The sequence below is a fragment of the Hibiscus syriacus genome, unplaced genomic scaffold (genome assembly GCF_006381635.1).
Source record: "Hibiscus syriacus cultivar Baekdansim isolate YM2019G1 unplaced genomic scaffold, ASM638163v2 tig00009009_pilon, whole genome shotgun sequence".
Classification (NCBI taxonomy): domain Eukaryota; kingdom Viridiplantae; phylum Streptophyta; class Magnoliopsida; order Malvales; family Malvaceae; genus Hibiscus; species Hibiscus syriacus.
Genome location: NW_024062181.1, coordinates 343,883 through 359,362, shown reverse-complemented (window position 1 = coordinate 359,362; position 15,480 = coordinate 343,883). Strand labels below are relative to the sequence as shown.

The 15,480-nt window shown below is 38.0% G+C and overlaps 2 protein-coding genes and 2 long non-coding RNA genes across 4 annotated transcripts in view; 1 reads left to right on the top strand and 3 right to left on the bottom strand.

Moving 5' to 3' along the window:
- LOC120202748 (TMV resistance protein N-like) overlaps nt 1-3,804 on the bottom strand; it is a 70,969-nt gene extending 67,165 nt beyond the window's left edge. The window contains exons 1-2 of the mRNA XM_039203129.1: nt 3,198-3,804; nt 2,134-3,094 (exon numbers count right to left, since the gene is read on the bottom strand). Of these exons, the coding sequence (XP_039059060.1) occupies nt 2,134-3,094; nt 3,198-3,685 (1,449 nt within the window). The 5' untranslated portion in view covers nt 3,686-3,804. The remainder of the gene's footprint in view (nt 1-2,133; nt 3,095-3,197) is intronic.
- Nucleotides 3,805-4,556: 752 nt separating this feature from the next.
- On the bottom strand, nt 4,557-12,897 carry LOC120202747 (L-type lectin-domain containing receptor kinase S.4-like). Its single transcript, XM_039203128.1, has 3 exons — nt 11,834-12,897; nt 4,938-5,147; nt 4,557-4,633 (listed from the first exon to the last, which is right to left on the bottom strand). Exons 1-3 carry the CDS (start codon nt 12,894-12,896, stop codon nt 4,557-4,559), a joined length of 1,350 nt encoding a protein of 449 aa, XP_039059059.1. The 5' UTR covers nt 12,897.
- LOC120202861 lies at nt 5,683-6,680 on the top strand. The gene is made up of 3 exons (XR_005523761.1): nt 5,683-6,233; nt 6,452-6,552; nt 6,647-6,680. It is a non-coding gene; the product is annotated as an uncharacterized LOC120202861 (long non-coding RNA).
- An 839-nt stretch (nt 12,898-13,736) lies between the features above and the next one.
- On the bottom strand, nt 13,737-14,975 carry LOC120202865. Its single transcript, XR_005523764.1, has 3 exons — nt 14,722-14,975; nt 14,364-14,646; nt 13,737-14,040 (listed from the first exon to the last, which is right to left on the bottom strand). It is a non-coding gene; the product is annotated as an uncharacterized LOC120202865 (long non-coding RNA).
- Nucleotides 14,976-15,480: the final 505 nt, after the last annotated feature.

Below are 15,480 nucleotides of genomic sequence, written 5' to 3'. Positions count from 1 at the left end.
TAGACTTCATCGGATACACCCAAACTCTTCTGGAAAAGTCATCTACAAAAGTTACAAAATAATGGTTTATCGTCTTTGAAGGACCCCATACATCCGAGTGAATATAATCTACAATACCTTTTGTATTATGTATAGTGGTGCCAAACTTCACTCTCTTCTGCTTTCCCAGAACACAATGCTCGCAAAAGTTCAATTTGCAAGCCTTTGCACCTTTCAACAATCCTTTCTTTGCCAGAATTTGCAAGGATTTCTCTCCAGCATGTCCCAACCGCATATGCCACAACTGGGTTGCGTCCAAATCATCACCTCCGGAAGCTACTGCAACTGCTCCAATAATTGTACTACCTTGGTAGTAATACAAATTATTTTTCCTGATGCCCTTCATCATCACAAGTGCGCCATATGTGACTTTTAAAACTCCATCTCTCATAGTGACTACTGAGCCTTTAGATTCTAAGGCTCCCAACGAGATGAGATTTTTCTTCAAATTGGGCACGTATCGGACATCCGTCAGAACTCTGGTTGATCCACTAAATCGGAGAACCACTCCCGATTAGGGAACATATGATAGGTGCAACCCGAATCTAATATCCACTCATCGGAATGGAATGTTGTTGATGAAGCAACCAATGATATGTCAGAGTCATGTGCATCATGCTCTGCAACACATGCATCTGGAGCAGCTTTTCCTTTCTTCTTCAGCTTCGGACAATCTTTCTTCCAATGGCCTTTCTCATGACAAAAGGCACATTCATCTTTTCCCAGTCTGGACTTCGACTTTGATCTCCCTCTCCACTTTGGCTTTTGACTTTTTGAGTGACCTCTTGCCACCATGGCCTCTACTGCTTCGTACTTGCTCTCCTTCTTGGTTTTCTTCCTGAGTTCATAACTATACAAAGCAGCAGTTACATCTTTATGGTAACATTATCCTTACCATGAAGTAACGTTGTCTCAAGGTGCTCAAATTCATCTGGAAGAGATGACAACAACATCAAAGCCAAATCTTCATCTTTGAAGGATTCATCCATGCCCAATAAGTCTTCCACTAGCTCATTGAACACAGTGATGTGTTCATTCATACTGGTGCCTGGTTGATAATCAAATCTGAACAATCTTTTCTTCATGTGGAGACGATTCTGTGAGCTTTTCTTCAGGAATTTTTCCTCCAAAGCTTTCCACATCTTACTTGCAGAAGTCTCGTTCTTGTAGCCATACTTCTGCTCCCTGGAAAGACAAGATCGAATCGTGCTGCACGCCAAACGATTGATTGTTCCCCATTCTTTCTCCTCCATATATTCGGGCTTTTCTTTCTCAATGGCGATGTCTAGACCTTGTTGGAAAAAAGCATCTAACACCTCGCCTTGCCACATGCCAAAATGACCGGATCCATCGAACAACTCCACCGAGAAATTTGCATTTGAAATCACCCTCCTCACCGGTCCAGATGAAGAGCTTGATGTCTCAACTGATCCGTATTTTGACATTTTAATTCTAACGAATAATATTCAATATCACGAACTATATCTTTTCAGCAACGGAACCACCAGGATAACCTCAACCGAAGCTCTGATGCCAATTGTTGGGGAAAACATGTTATTTCCCACACGAACGTAGTTTTAAAATTGACCTAAAATGTCAAGATTAAAACCACCAAAGGTTGCACAGCGGATAAATCTGTCAAACTATTGAATATTAAAACACAACGAAAAAGAACTGAATAAAAAACAATAAAGGAGAGAGCACACCAAATTTACGAGGTTCGACGAGAATATCGTCTACTCCTCGGGCACCACACCGGATGATAACTTCACTATATCGCCAATATTACAACAAATGGAATTCTTTGGAATTCCCAAAGTGGGAGAATGAAGAATACAAGAGGAAGAGAGAACTTGTTTTTGGGATGATTTCTAATGGAAATACTTAGGCCTATTTATAGTTGAGTTTCAAGAACAATATGTTCAAAGTTTGGCCACCTACCAAAGAATTTTTCAATGTGTACAAGTTAGCCACCAAATATGAAATTCACTTGTTCAAAGTTTGGCCACCAACCAAGATGAAATTTCCAATAAGTTGGCCACCAACCAAGATGAAATTTCCAACTTGTCAACTTAATTTCTAGACAAATCTAACATTGTCAACTGTTAGTAGAGACTTCTTAATGAGAACATCGATTCCAATATCCGGGAAAAACTCACAGCCATCCAATACTTTCATTACAAAATCTTTCTCGTCCCCATTGAAGAAGCATGTTATGGCTAGAAATATGTTCTTCTCCGTTTCTTCCAATCCGTCAAAGCTAATTTGCAGTCTGTCAATAATCTTTTTGTTAGAATCCTTTTCAAGTCTTTGGATTGCACTTCTCCATTGAGCTACATCTCTACCGCATAAAAAAGAACCCAAGACTTCAAGAGCTAAGGGGAGACCACTGGCATATTTTGCAACATGTTCAGAAAGCTCCATGAAAACATAATTTGGTGCTGTCTCACTATCAAAAGCTTTCAAACTGAAAAGTTGAAGTGTCTCGTTTTCATTCAATGTTGAAGGCTTATACACATCATCAACTAGGTAAGATTGGAGCAAGTGTTCATCTCTTGTTGTTATAATGATTCTACTCCCTAAACTGAACCAATCATGCCTTCCAACCAAGCATTTCAAGTGCTGTAAATTATCCACATCATCAATCACAACAAGGACCTTTTTGTTGGATAATCTGCAGCTAATTATGGCATTCCCTTCATGAACATTGAAAATTTTGAAGACTTCACCAGACAAGATCTGGAAAAGAAGTTGTTTATGTAGAGAAACGAGTCCAAATTTTTCTGAAACTTCTCGAACGTCAGCAATGAAGCATTTACCTTCAAAATGAGATGACATTTGGTCGTATACAACTCTTGCGAGAGTTGTTTTACCGATGCCACCCATTCCGCAAATTCCTATGATACGGATGTTGTCTTCCCAGATCTCTATTTTTGAATACAACTCCTCCAAGCGTGAACTGATTCCAACCAACTCATCATGAAAAACTGGATATGTTTGACATAATTTTGCTGATATTTTTCTAACAATGTTTCCAATAAATTCAGGTTCATGCCTACAAAGAAATAAATTTTAGTTGTTTTGAATAAATATTTTAAATCTAGTTGTAATCATTAAATTAATTAAACTAGAAAAAAGATAAGAAAAGAAGGATTTACCCGTTATTTAAATGCCATCCTTTGATGTTAGCCACTTGAGTCAAAGCATTTCGCCACCTTAGAATCTTTTCTTTATCTTCCTTGTACCTGTCTTCATGTTTGGTAAAGGCTTCTCCAACTTTTTCTTTCTGTTTTCTTAAATCAGATGGATTCACATTGTAGAAAATTGGAAACACTTTATGTCCTTTCTTATTTTTCTGTTTAACAATCTCGACAAGCTCCTCCAAGCACCAACCTGAAAAGGTATAGGTTTCCGAGAAACCTATTACCGAGCACCACGATTGTTGAATGGCTCTGACGAGTTGTGGTGGGATCTCTTCGCCGGCCTCCAGCTTTGGATCATCCATGAAAGTGACAATTCCACTCCGTTTCAGAGCACCGTAGAGATGATATGTGAAGTTTTTGTGGGTATCTTCACCTCTGAAACTCAAGAAAACATCATATTTCTTTCTAGAAATAGATGATGAAGTTGAAGGTAAGGACAACATGATGAAGTTTGAGAAGGAAAATATGTCTGAATATGGTGTTCAAAATCAGAAAATAGATATCTCAATGCCCAGAAAGAAACTATAAACAATCAAAGTATAGGAGCATAGAAAAAGGGCAAAACAGATCAAATTCCCAATGAAACAGATCTGGGGTTATAGACCAGAAAAGGAAGTATTTGACAAGGCTTTGTTCATAAACAGAAACTAGAGTTCAAAATAAATAGTTCTTGAACTCTGATATTAACCTATTCTATCTACCGTCAATTGGTCCAACTTGGGGTTGGCTTCTATTGTAGATATTTTTTCTATTACTTGCCCTATTTTCCCACCACTTCTATGTTTCACATTTATCAATCTATATATTCAGAGAACATTAAGTTCTTGTATAAACAAATGATAGGGGGAAACTTGTCAAGTAAACATTAATTATGGTGTCCCACATTTGACAATTATTGCTCAACTTATGAGCATCAAATCAAAGTCATTTGAGTAACTGCAGCTAGAGGAATTGATAATAATTTTACTAGTTCAAGCCATGATCACCAGTACCTACAGCTGAAAAAAACATAATTAAAACCTTCAAAATGGTTGAAACTCAAATCAAATTTGCCCTTAAATTTAGAAGCTATTTCACAACTCACCGTGTAGAAATCAGAAAAGAAAGATGCCCAGCATCTACCCTGGTTTCCCTAATAATACAATGATGGTGAATTACAAAACAGTAAAAGAAAATCTAATTAGCTTTACCTTTGATATCAGCATAGTGATTCTATGTGTGGCTCTTCCCAGAATTGTTGAATATCGTACATTTAAAAACAAAAATGTATTGCCGTACTTCATCGATTTACACTCTCACTGCCATAATCATCTTCTACTTTGCTCTGGTCGAAAAAAATGTCACCACTACCACCACCACCATCTGCATCCTCCTAGGGTAACAAAAACTTACTGTTGCATTGGGGACATTGAATTCACATTTGAAAAAATTAGAAATGAGTCTAATGATTTGATTTTAATTGAATTTATATTTTTTCTTTGAATTATGATTGAATATATTTGGCCAAAATTATTGGATCAGAAAAAATATCATGTTCGTGTGAGAAATCACTTTCTTTTATTCCCTTTGGTTATATTTTGCACAGTTTTGCATATAATACAAGATTAAAGTCTCAAACACAATACATCGTATAGTTTATCCTAGGGAAAGTGGAGAGCTTGAAATAGAAGCAAAGCTAGAAAGTACCGGCATTACCCTTGTCCAAGAATGGGTATGAACTCTTTTTATCCAGTGATGAGGATGCGGATGAGAATGAATGCACAGAAGCGTCAAATCCCTCTGCGCCCCCGTCAGATGCAGCCGGTGGCATCAAATTTTCTGGTAAGTCAACCTCTCCATCAAGATACCTTACTAACTGCCTCATGTTTGGCCGTGCCGCAGGCACGTCATTTGAACAAATTAGGCCTATATCACACCCCAATATGGGGTTAGATTTCTTTCAGTTTAAAATAAGTGAAATGATATCAAGTTTGATTGGCAATTAATTGTGTTATCATACTATTATATTATTATACAAATTGAGGGCCACTCAATAAGATATATATATATAGATATATATTATTTTAGTAAGGATAATGGTATTGTAGACAAGGTTGGAATCCATTGCTTTCCAGCTTAGAATAAATGTTATATTATTTCCTGCTTGTTGATTCACAGGATTTGTTGACAAAAAGAAAAATAAAAATAATGGAAATGATGTGGTTTGTGTGATAAAGAATATTGCAGCGTTAACTGGTGCGTTGTTTACTTTGCATGCCTCTCAAATTCGTATTGAGTTGCCTACACTCTCAGATAAAGACAATGAGCATATGGGAATTTTATTATTTTTAATATTATTATTTTATTTAGATTTACATGAACCATACAATTGAGATATTTTGAAAGTATCTCTTTTATAGAGTGTATATACGTAATGGAGGAAATAATTTGGGAGGGCAAAAATACAAACCCAAACTCATCCTTATCTTCACCCGTTCCCATGCTTCGCTGTTCTCTACAAGCTCGATAGAATGGGAGCTGAACCATGGAAAGTTCTCAACCAGTCTAGGTCTAAGCTCTGGCATCATGCTGCAACTGTCGGAGAAAATGTTGTTGGTGAAGAAGTACCGGAAGCTGAAGTGGTCGCAGCGCCGACTAAGTTCACTTTCAACTATTCGCTAGTCGATGTTGCTCTTCGGATCTTACTATTTGCAGCGGCTTTAAGTTCTGTGGTGGTCATAGTTACCAACAAGCAAACCGATGGGTTGAGACTACGGAGGAAGAAGATGGAGCAGCTAACAATGGCTACTATTACTGCCCGTTAAAAATCAAGAAAGGAAAGGCGGTTTGCCTTTTTAAGCGAGACAGAATGAGATCTAAGATATTCTTGGAAATTAAAAAAATTAAGGGAAAACAAAAAGAAATATCATATGAAGATAAAGGAAAAATGGGGTTATGATTCCAACAAGAAAAATCAGTGTTGCCTAGGAAAATAAAGTGGTAAATCACAAGGTATGTCACCCAAGTTTGGTGAGATCTTTACTTTGTCTCTTAGTTTTCAAGTGGCTATAGTTATGCCATAATAGTTTTTACAAGATCAATTTAGTCACTAATTTAAGTAATTAACTATGCTGATGGCAATATTAGTTTTCAATTTTATCAATTGAGTCCTCAAATTATTATTTAGATTCTAATAAATTATTTTTTTATGGCGAGGAAACTTATTTTAGATTTGAGTTCGTATATTCGAAAGTTCGGGTTCTTGATTGTTTGGGTTTTTGTCGACGTCCTGATTCTGATTCCGAAGTATGTTTCGCCAAATTCGAACTCGGTAAGCTGTTTTTCACTAATTAATCATCCGATTCGATCTGTTTTTCGGAATTAAGCCTCGTTTTTTATGAAATTTCTATTGTTATATATTTGAGGAATTATTGGAAGTTGAATTAAAGATCGAGGGCGTTAAAATGGATTTTAAATGGTCGATCAGTATGGCATGAAAATTGAGGTAATACTTTACTACCTCTTTATGTTTCATGGAACATGTTGATATTGGTAAATGCATGAATAAGATAATATGAGTCTCATTTGTGTAGTTAATTAAATTGAGTGCTAATTTTTCTTGGGGTTTTTCGAACCAAACCAGAGAGAGTAAAAGAGAGTAGAGTGGTTCGTTTACCTTAGTCGTCGATCGTCCGTCGTCGAGGAGGCGAGGTAGCCGAAGAGTCGGAGGCCTTTGGCCGTGTTAGGGGTTGGTTTAGCTTCTTGGTTCTCTGTTTTGGTGTTTAGACGAGGGAAGGAGGTCGCTTGGTTCTCGAAGCTAGTTCACTTCTTCGGTCTCAAAGATTACTGGTTTAGCTTTTAGGCCATAGCATAACCAGGGGTATTGATTAACCGACCCTGATATCAAAATCTTTATGATACTAGCTATTCAGATTGTTGATTCATATTACTAGTTTTCAATTTTCATGTGTTGCTGTTGTCATTTCATGTGTCCAAATGCTGACTATAAAGATAAGCTATTATTTGGAACCTGTATGTTCAAACTGATACTGGTGAGGAGATAGGTTAATAAGGTTATGATGTTTTGGAATTCAATGGATTATGTTCCTGTTTAATAGACATGGAAAGGAAGACTTAACTCGAAATACTGACTCGAAGATGATCCCGTGGTCATATTGACCTCAGAGATAACCTTATGTTTAAACTTATTTAGGATCAAACCTATAGTGTTTAGCCTGTTAATTTCGATTGGCCAGATCTTTTAGGTTTTCTGTTGTTTCTTTTGTTTAGGTTTGCTTTTCGATCCGAGCATGACTCTTCGCTAACTCGTAGCCTTGCTTTGTGTTATATTTGTTGTTCCTTGTTGGCATCATGATGAGGTTGCACTTTAGCTATATTTTAGAACCATTTATTTTTTAATAGTTTAGGTTGATTATAATATAAAATATGTTTAAAAAAAGTAATCATTGATAACATATCCTACTGTTACAATTGCTCGAATTCAGTACCTTAAATGAGAACAACACTCCATTGAACTGTATGCTTCTTGGATCCACCACAATTCAGAACTAACATGTTTTTCACACATGTTTCTCCTCGCCACTTGTTAGAAGAAGAGCCTATCGAAAACATTTTTTTTGAATTGGTAATATCTGTATAGTCAGGTTAGAATCTTCAGGATGGCGAGTAAGGCGAGTAAGGTGAGAGTTTCGGATGGGAGAAATTGTGTTTCAGTGTTCGTTTTCAATATTCCAGAGTTCCTTCATCATTATGGTCTTTGGTTAATATTCGATAAATATGGCGAGGTGGTAGATTCATTCATCCCTAACAAAAGAAGCAATGGAGGTAGCAGGTTCGGTTTTGTTCGCTTAAGTAGATTGGAGAACGCGAAGAAGGCTATCATCTGTGCTGATAGATCTAGGATTCAAGGAAATAAGGTTAGAGTTTTCATGGCGAGATTTCAACCTCGTGATGCCTTCTGGAGAAAGAAGTGTGCTTTTGCAAAATCAGCTGAGGTCAAGAGTAGAGAGGAGGATGTTAGTCTTTCAGAGGTTCCCACTGTCGGTGTTGTTGACGAGGATAAGCTTTTAACTCTTAGAGATAGTTTGGTAGGTTGGTGCAGAAAATTTATAAAAATGAAAGAGTTGGCTGCTCTTATGCACAAGGAAGGCATTTTTGGTCCGAAAATTATGAGGTTAAGCGGTTTAGCTATTTTAATCATCTTTGAAGATGAAGAGAGTAGGGATTTTACTCTTAAAAATCAGATGGGGCGTTGAACAATTTCTTTGACAAAGTGGAAGTGTGGTCGGAAAACTTTTAGTGCAGCAGTCGACGGGCATGGTTATCATACAAATGGATCCCACCTTTTGTATGGTGTCATTCAACTTTCAGAAACATTGCAGAAAAGTGGGGAGCTGTTATCTCCATTGATTAAGGGACCTTAAATCCCGGATTGTTTGATAGGGCGTTGTTTCAGATTATTACGAATTGTCAAACTCGAGTAGAAGAATCCTTTGAATTGAAAGTAGGGGAATGGATGTTTACAGTTTATGTTTCCGAGTTTGAACCTTGTTTCAGACCAAAATCTGTTTGGGAAGATTCGTCTTTGATGGAAAAGGAAGTTGCATCCCCGTCATCCACAGTGGGGGAACTCGTCGGTGTCTCGCCAGTAACGTATTCCGAGTTGGTGGCATGTGCTGGATTGTCTTCTCAAATGGAGAAAGTTCATGTAGAAAATCGAGTGTTCTTTGATGGAACGTTTGCGGGTGATGGAGCGGGGTGTTCAGGAGCTGAGAAAGTTGGCGTAGTTCCTTGTTCCGAAGAGGTATGGGCTGGTGAAATAGATTCCTCGACATTGCGTAGTGGGTCAGCTGCGCATGGTTATGTTAGTCAGGGGAGTGGCATGCTTATTGCTTTGGAGGAAGTTGATAGGAAGCACGTTGGGTCAGAGGTGGAATTGTGTGATTCACTCGAAACTAACGTGCAGGTGCATGATGTGTCGACCACACTATTTGTTGGCTTGCACGATGAAGGTGGAAAGTGGTTTCAAGGTGTTGAAAAAGTAGGTGCTATTTCTAGATTTGATGAGTTATGGGCAGATGATTTTTATAATTATAATTTCTCGTCATTGTCTAGTGGGCAGCTGTGCGCGATTCAGCTCGTCTAAGGAGCAGAATTCCCAATGCTTTGGAAGTTGTTAATGGGGCGCACGATGGGTCTGAGGTAAAAGTAAGTAATGCTATCGAAGGTATCGTGCATGTACATGATGTGCCGATCTCGTCTATTGATGGCCTTAAGCTCAAGGTTTTTGACGATAACATTAGGTGCTTGGATTTTATTAGAGATGATGATCCTAGGCAGACCCAATCTCTTTCCATTATTAAAAGATTATTGGAGAATCCGAGTGCAGATTTGTTCTCTTTCAATTCTGCGGACGAGGTGTTTTTGCCTAAGTCTCCTGTTAGAGTTAACTCTGTTTACTCAAGTGAAAAAGAGTTGTCCTCTAGGAAAAAAAAGAAAATAAAGAAGCAGAAATTTGGTTCCCTTTCGGATATTCAGGACAAAATACTATCGAAAGCTGAGAAAAAAGAAGAGATCGAGCGTGAAAGAGATTCAATTTGTTGAAATCCGATCTTATCTCCTCTGAATTATATGGTCGATCCCTTTCTGATTCGGATTTGAATAAAAGGTGGGCTGCTGCTTGTGTAAAATCGGGGGAGAAACCCTTGCCAAATTTATAGGATCTTCGCTTTTTATTAATAGGGGGATAAGATTTGTGTGCTGGGAGGAAGATTGATGAAGTCATGGTGATATGTTAGTGTTTTAGCAGGTTTGGTGATCAAGGTTTCTACTGTTGTTTGGATGCTTTAGCATTTCTGGTTGGTCGTTATGGAGCTGTTGGAATTGCAGATTGGAGTTTTGGTCGATCTTTTGTGGCCAGTGTAGCTCCCTTGATTTCCAGGATTTAGTTTGAAGTCCGCAGGCCGTTCTATTATTAAGTTGAATTTGTTGAGTTCCGCTTTGGTGCCTTTCCGAAGGAGGTTATGTGGCTAGTTGTTTTGCTGCTCTTTCTTATGTGTTTTTCTCGGCTGGTTCCTATTACTGTGTATAGTTGTTTTCATAACAGCAGGTTAGTGCTCTCCTGTATCTCAGGAAGTGTTGTATCTCAGGAGCTAGTTTCTGGCTTTCTGTTCTTTCCACCTCATGCTTCACTCTTTTTCCTCCAATAGGTTTAAGGAGGTTTTTTAATGAGGTCCATAAGGTGGTGTACCTTGTATCCTTACCAATACAAAGTACCCATCTTTCAAAAAACATATATTAGATTCCGCCACATAATTTATGTTTGATTGGGTTTTACAACTAATTTTTTAATTGAATTTTGACACTTTAAATTTAATCTTAAATAGCTTGAATAAAAATATTTTCAAAGTTTTATTTTAAAGCTATAGTAAAATATGAATGAATAAAAAATTAAACCTTTTACTTTTTAAAATTATAGTGCGTAATAATCGTGTAAACTGTACATGATGTAAGCATACTCTTGTTAATAACAAATTGGATATCTGGATGACGTTCAATGTCGCATTTTGTGGCCCTTTTTCTTTCAATTATTTCAATTATTAGATTTAAGTACATCAGGATTTAGAAGAGTTTTATATAGTGAGCGGAACATTTTTTTTTAGAAATATAGTACTTTATAAGTAATAGTGACATATGTACAAGTGTTAAAAGCCATTAATCTAATACGTTTCCATTTTTTGTGCTCGATCGAAGTCCAATTAATTCTACCAAAGACAATCAGGACAAAGAGGAACTGTGTTTTGGTTTGGCATACGAAAACAATTTATCCTTTTTTGTATAAAATATTAAGTATCATTATATTCTATCAGTTGTAGTTGAGTTTTATGATTTGTTTGCGATTAAAATAGCAAGATGTGTTTTTTCATGAACATTTTGTCAATTGTTCATTGGCCAAGCTTTATATATGGTAGGAAATTCGTGTCCAAAATTAAAATAATATTAGTTTATATAATTTTTTTAATTAATTTAACATCTTATAAAAAACTAAATTTTCGATTTTATCACCTATATTCTAATCCAGATAGAATAAACGGAGTAAAGCCATTGGCTGAATGTTAATTTCAGCACCTCCTTCAATAATATTAATTTGATTATAATATGGTACTATAATGTATTTATTAAATTGAATAAGGGCATTTTAGAGATTTTCTGGTATATCTCCAAATTCAATGGAGTCATTAAAGTGGCAAAATCAAATATTAACTTGGACACATTGCCACATAATACAAGATCAAAGTCTCAAACACAATACATCGTATAGTTTGTCCTAGGGAAAGTGGAGAGCTTGAAATAGAAGCAAAGCTAGCTAGTACCGGCATTACCATTGTCCAAGAATGGGTATGAACTCTTTTTATCCAATGATGAGGATGCGGATGAGAATGAATGCACAGAAGCGTCAAATCCCTCTGCGCCCCCGTCAAATGCAGCCGGTGGCATCAAATTTTCTGGTAAGTCAACCTCTCCATCAAGATACCTTACTAACTGCCTCATGCTTGGTCCTGTCGCAGGCACGTCATTTGAACAAATTAGGCCTAACTTAAGCACCATCAACATCTCACCTTCATCATATTGGCCATTGAGCCTAGTGTCTACCACATCAAGGACCCTCCCTTGCCTAAACTTCTCCCATACCCAATCAACCAACACTAATTCCTCGGACAATGCGTTGAGATCAATAGGCCTGCGCCCACAAGCAACCTCGAGCAAGAGTGTACCAAAAGCATAGACATCGGAGCTTGTTGTGGCCTTTCCAGTCTTGGGAAGCTCCGGTGCTATATATCCCATTGTCCCTACAATTTGACTTGTCCCTGGATTTGAACCATGTTCATACAATCTTGCAAGGCCGAAATCTCCTAACCATGCATTCAGCTCATCATCTAATAATACATTACTGGCCTTAACATCCCTATGAATCGCAATTTGTTCATATCCTTCGTATAAATAGAGATGACCAGAAGCCACACCCTTTATGATCCTAAATCTCTGGTCCCAATTCAAGGTAGTTTTAGGGTCATCAAACAAAAACTTATCTAAACTGCCATTAGCCATGAAATCGTAAACAAGAAGAAGGTCGAGTCTTCTCCAGCACCATCCCAATAGCTGAACCAAATTCCGATGTCGAAGCCTTCCGATACTAGAAATTTCCGAAACAAATTCACGTAAACCTTGCTTTGAATCATGGGAAACTCGCTTGACAGCAACTTGAGTGTTTGAATTTCCAAGTGTTCCTTTGTAAACTCTACCGAAACCACCCCGTCCAAGTAAAGTTTTGTCGCTAAAATTGTTGGTTGCTTGCTTGAGTTCTCGGTAAGAGTATCTTTGTGGGCCAATCTCCAGCACCCAATCTTCAACTACTTCTGCATTCTTGATTTTGATAATGACATAAATTGCAATGGAAAGAGCAATTATGACAACAGCAGATGAAACCGATACACCAACTGTTAACGTTCTATCTTTATTTGGTGGTCCGGGGAGTGAAGGCAAAGACGATAAATCAAGAGCCTGAGCTTGTCCATTGATCTTAAAGTTCCACCCTAAAATATAATGAGAGCTAGAAAGCACATGGCCTGTTGAAGCTGAGAAACCAACGTACATAAACTCGTGGACTGGATTCAAGTGAATCTTCAGCGCCCAGATTATTTTCCTCTGAACTCAGATGATTGGGATGTGCTATTTGGGTCCATTCTGTGGAGCATTTGGACGAGACGAAACCATTCTATTTTTGCACCGGAATCTTTAGAGATGGAGAGTATCTTGCAGCGTAGTCGTCGCTTAGTAGTGGAGGCTGGTCTTGCTCGGGACTTACTCTTAACGTTGGTAAATGGTCCAAATAGGATGGACTGAGCAGTTTGTTGGAGTCCTCCGCCACCAGGTTGATTTAAGAAAAATGCAGATGGTGCTTAGAGACCTATTTCATGTCTAACAACTTGTGGTGGAGTTATTTGTGATGCTACTAGGGAATGGATTGGTGGTTTCACGAAAGCCATAGGAGTGTGTTCGGTGTTGGATGCATAACTTTGGGAGTTCTGGAAGGCCTCAAAGTAGCTTGGGATTTGGGGTTAAGACTTGTAGTTCTTGAGACAGATAGCAAGGATGCATGGATGATACTGCAGCAAGGTACAAATATGAAGTTGGTTTCTACTTTGATTCCACATATCGTGGATTTTATTAGACGTGATTGGCAGGTGAAGTTTACTTATGTGCTTCGGGAAGGTAATGGAACCTACCTTTTGGCCCTCGACTCTTTCGTTCTCCTCCAGATGGGATTTTATCGCTTTACCATGCTGAAGCAGTCACTGCTGTAGGCATGGATGGAACAATAGTTTAGGCGTTCCTAGGCTTTCTTTCTTTTCTAATTTTCATTAAAAAAAATTCTGATTCGTAGAATTGATTCTTCCGAGATAGAGAATACACTTGCAATGGATTCAACCCTTTTGGTTCCTACCTATTACATGTTCAAGTAAATTACGACTCGCATCGTCCTCCTCTGGTGCACTTACAATTATAGAGTTTGAAGGTTAATTGTAGATTATAATAATAATTGGACGTCGGGGGTGAGGATGCAAATGAGATTTGAGCAAAGTAAATTACAAGAAAATAGCAACAACGGCGGTCGTGGAAACTTGCCAGTGTAATGAAGTCCTTGATTCCGGTTGTAGCCATGACTTCAGTTGCACCTGCTGCCACAAGGACTAGGGCGAATGGAGTCGGAATCAAGAATACTTGTATTTGATGAAGCCTGCAAGAGTTTATGTAAAACGAAATTTAGTTTATCGGGAAAGAATTCATACGGTACAAAAATTTGATCTTGCTCAGGTTAGAATCATCCCAACAGGAGGCGAATCAAAGAAAAGCATTGGAGCTTTGAAGATGACATGGGCGAGGCCAGAGACGAAGGCACCAAGTGTCACGAAAGCAGTGTAAACTACTATCAACATGCTGTTGGTGCCAACGATTTTGGTGTTTTACTTGGAAGAAACATTGGCAAAGATAAGGATGATAATGCTCCAAACATCATAAAACTATTTCACCCTCTTTCTTTTGTGGTGCAATCCAACTTACCTTGCAATAAATGAATTATCCTGAACAAGCCATTTTGGTCATCTACAAGCTTTTCTGGAACCTTGCAAATGTATCGTACCTTGTTTCCCTTCATCACGATTCAGTGATAAGACACACAATCGACCATTTAACCATACATGTAATAATCCAATTGCAACCCCCGAATAGCCACGAAAGGCTTGTTAGAAACATAGAGCTCTTTTGTTTGTGAAGGCAGATCAAATAGCTCTTCCAGGGCTCTGAGTAGTGCCTTTCGAAGATCCGCATTTTCAACCTCTGCCACCTAAAATAGTAAGCCACATTAGAATGAAATCTTCAAAGAGATATTACCAAAAATAATCAAATCAAGCTGATGTACTTTCTTAGCTCGTTCAGTCTTCCTCAGCTTCTCCATTTTTATTTTTTTTAAAGGGAGTCTTTAATGCTTTGTCCTCATCTTCAGTCGGTGAGTCTTTAATAAAATCAAATAGTAACTAATCCTTCTTCCCCGGTCGGCCCATCATAAATTGAAAAACTTGTGTATCCTTTTTGGTTGTGGCTCGGCCTCGGTCTCTTCATAAACATTATGTCTTTCCTTTATAAGGGGACCTTCAGCTATTGCTCCATCTGCGGCGGAATCTTCATTGATATCTTCCAAATCTTTCTGATAAACTATTCGAAGCCCACATTTCTTCACCTTAACACTTATGTGACTATCATCGGATGTGACTGAAAACTGGAGTTCATCGAATTCCTGATTTGAGCAATCCAATGTTGATGAATTCTCAGTTTCACTTTCACCACATTTATCCTCTAAGGAAAATGGATATAATCTGTCACGGAACAAAAAACAACGATAAAGGTGGTCCTTTATTATGGGCTGGTTATATTCTTTAGAAAATATCCAGCCGTCCCCTGAGACACGTCGAGGATTTCTACCCCGAAAACTAGATCTACCAGAATCAGCTTGTCCAGAATTCCTATGCTGGATAACAGCATCACATTTGAGTTCCTCATCCCTTGAAGCATCATCATTGACAAAAATGCAGCAGAAAGAAACTCCGATCCATTGACTATCATTCTGAATATTGTTAGGCAGTGGTATCTTGATTGAATAGCCAACTGTTTGATGGCTGAA

What these genes read in the sequence shown, in the direction of transcription:
- LOC120202747 (XM_039203128.1), bottom strand. Translation starts at nt 12,896, where the DNA reads ATGTACGTTGGTTTCTCAGCTTCAACAGGCCATGTGCTTTCTAGCTCT. An exon ending in GTTGATGGTGCTTAAGTTAG is followed by an intron (nt 5,148 to 11,833) that starts GCCTAATTTGTT and finishes GGTGTGATATAG; the next exon opens with GCCTAATTTGTTCAAATGAC. An exon ending in ATACCCATTCTTGGACAAGG is followed by an intron (nt 4,634 to 4,937) that starts GTAATGCCGGTA and finishes CCAATGCAACAG; the next exon opens with TAAGTTTTTGTTACCCTAGG.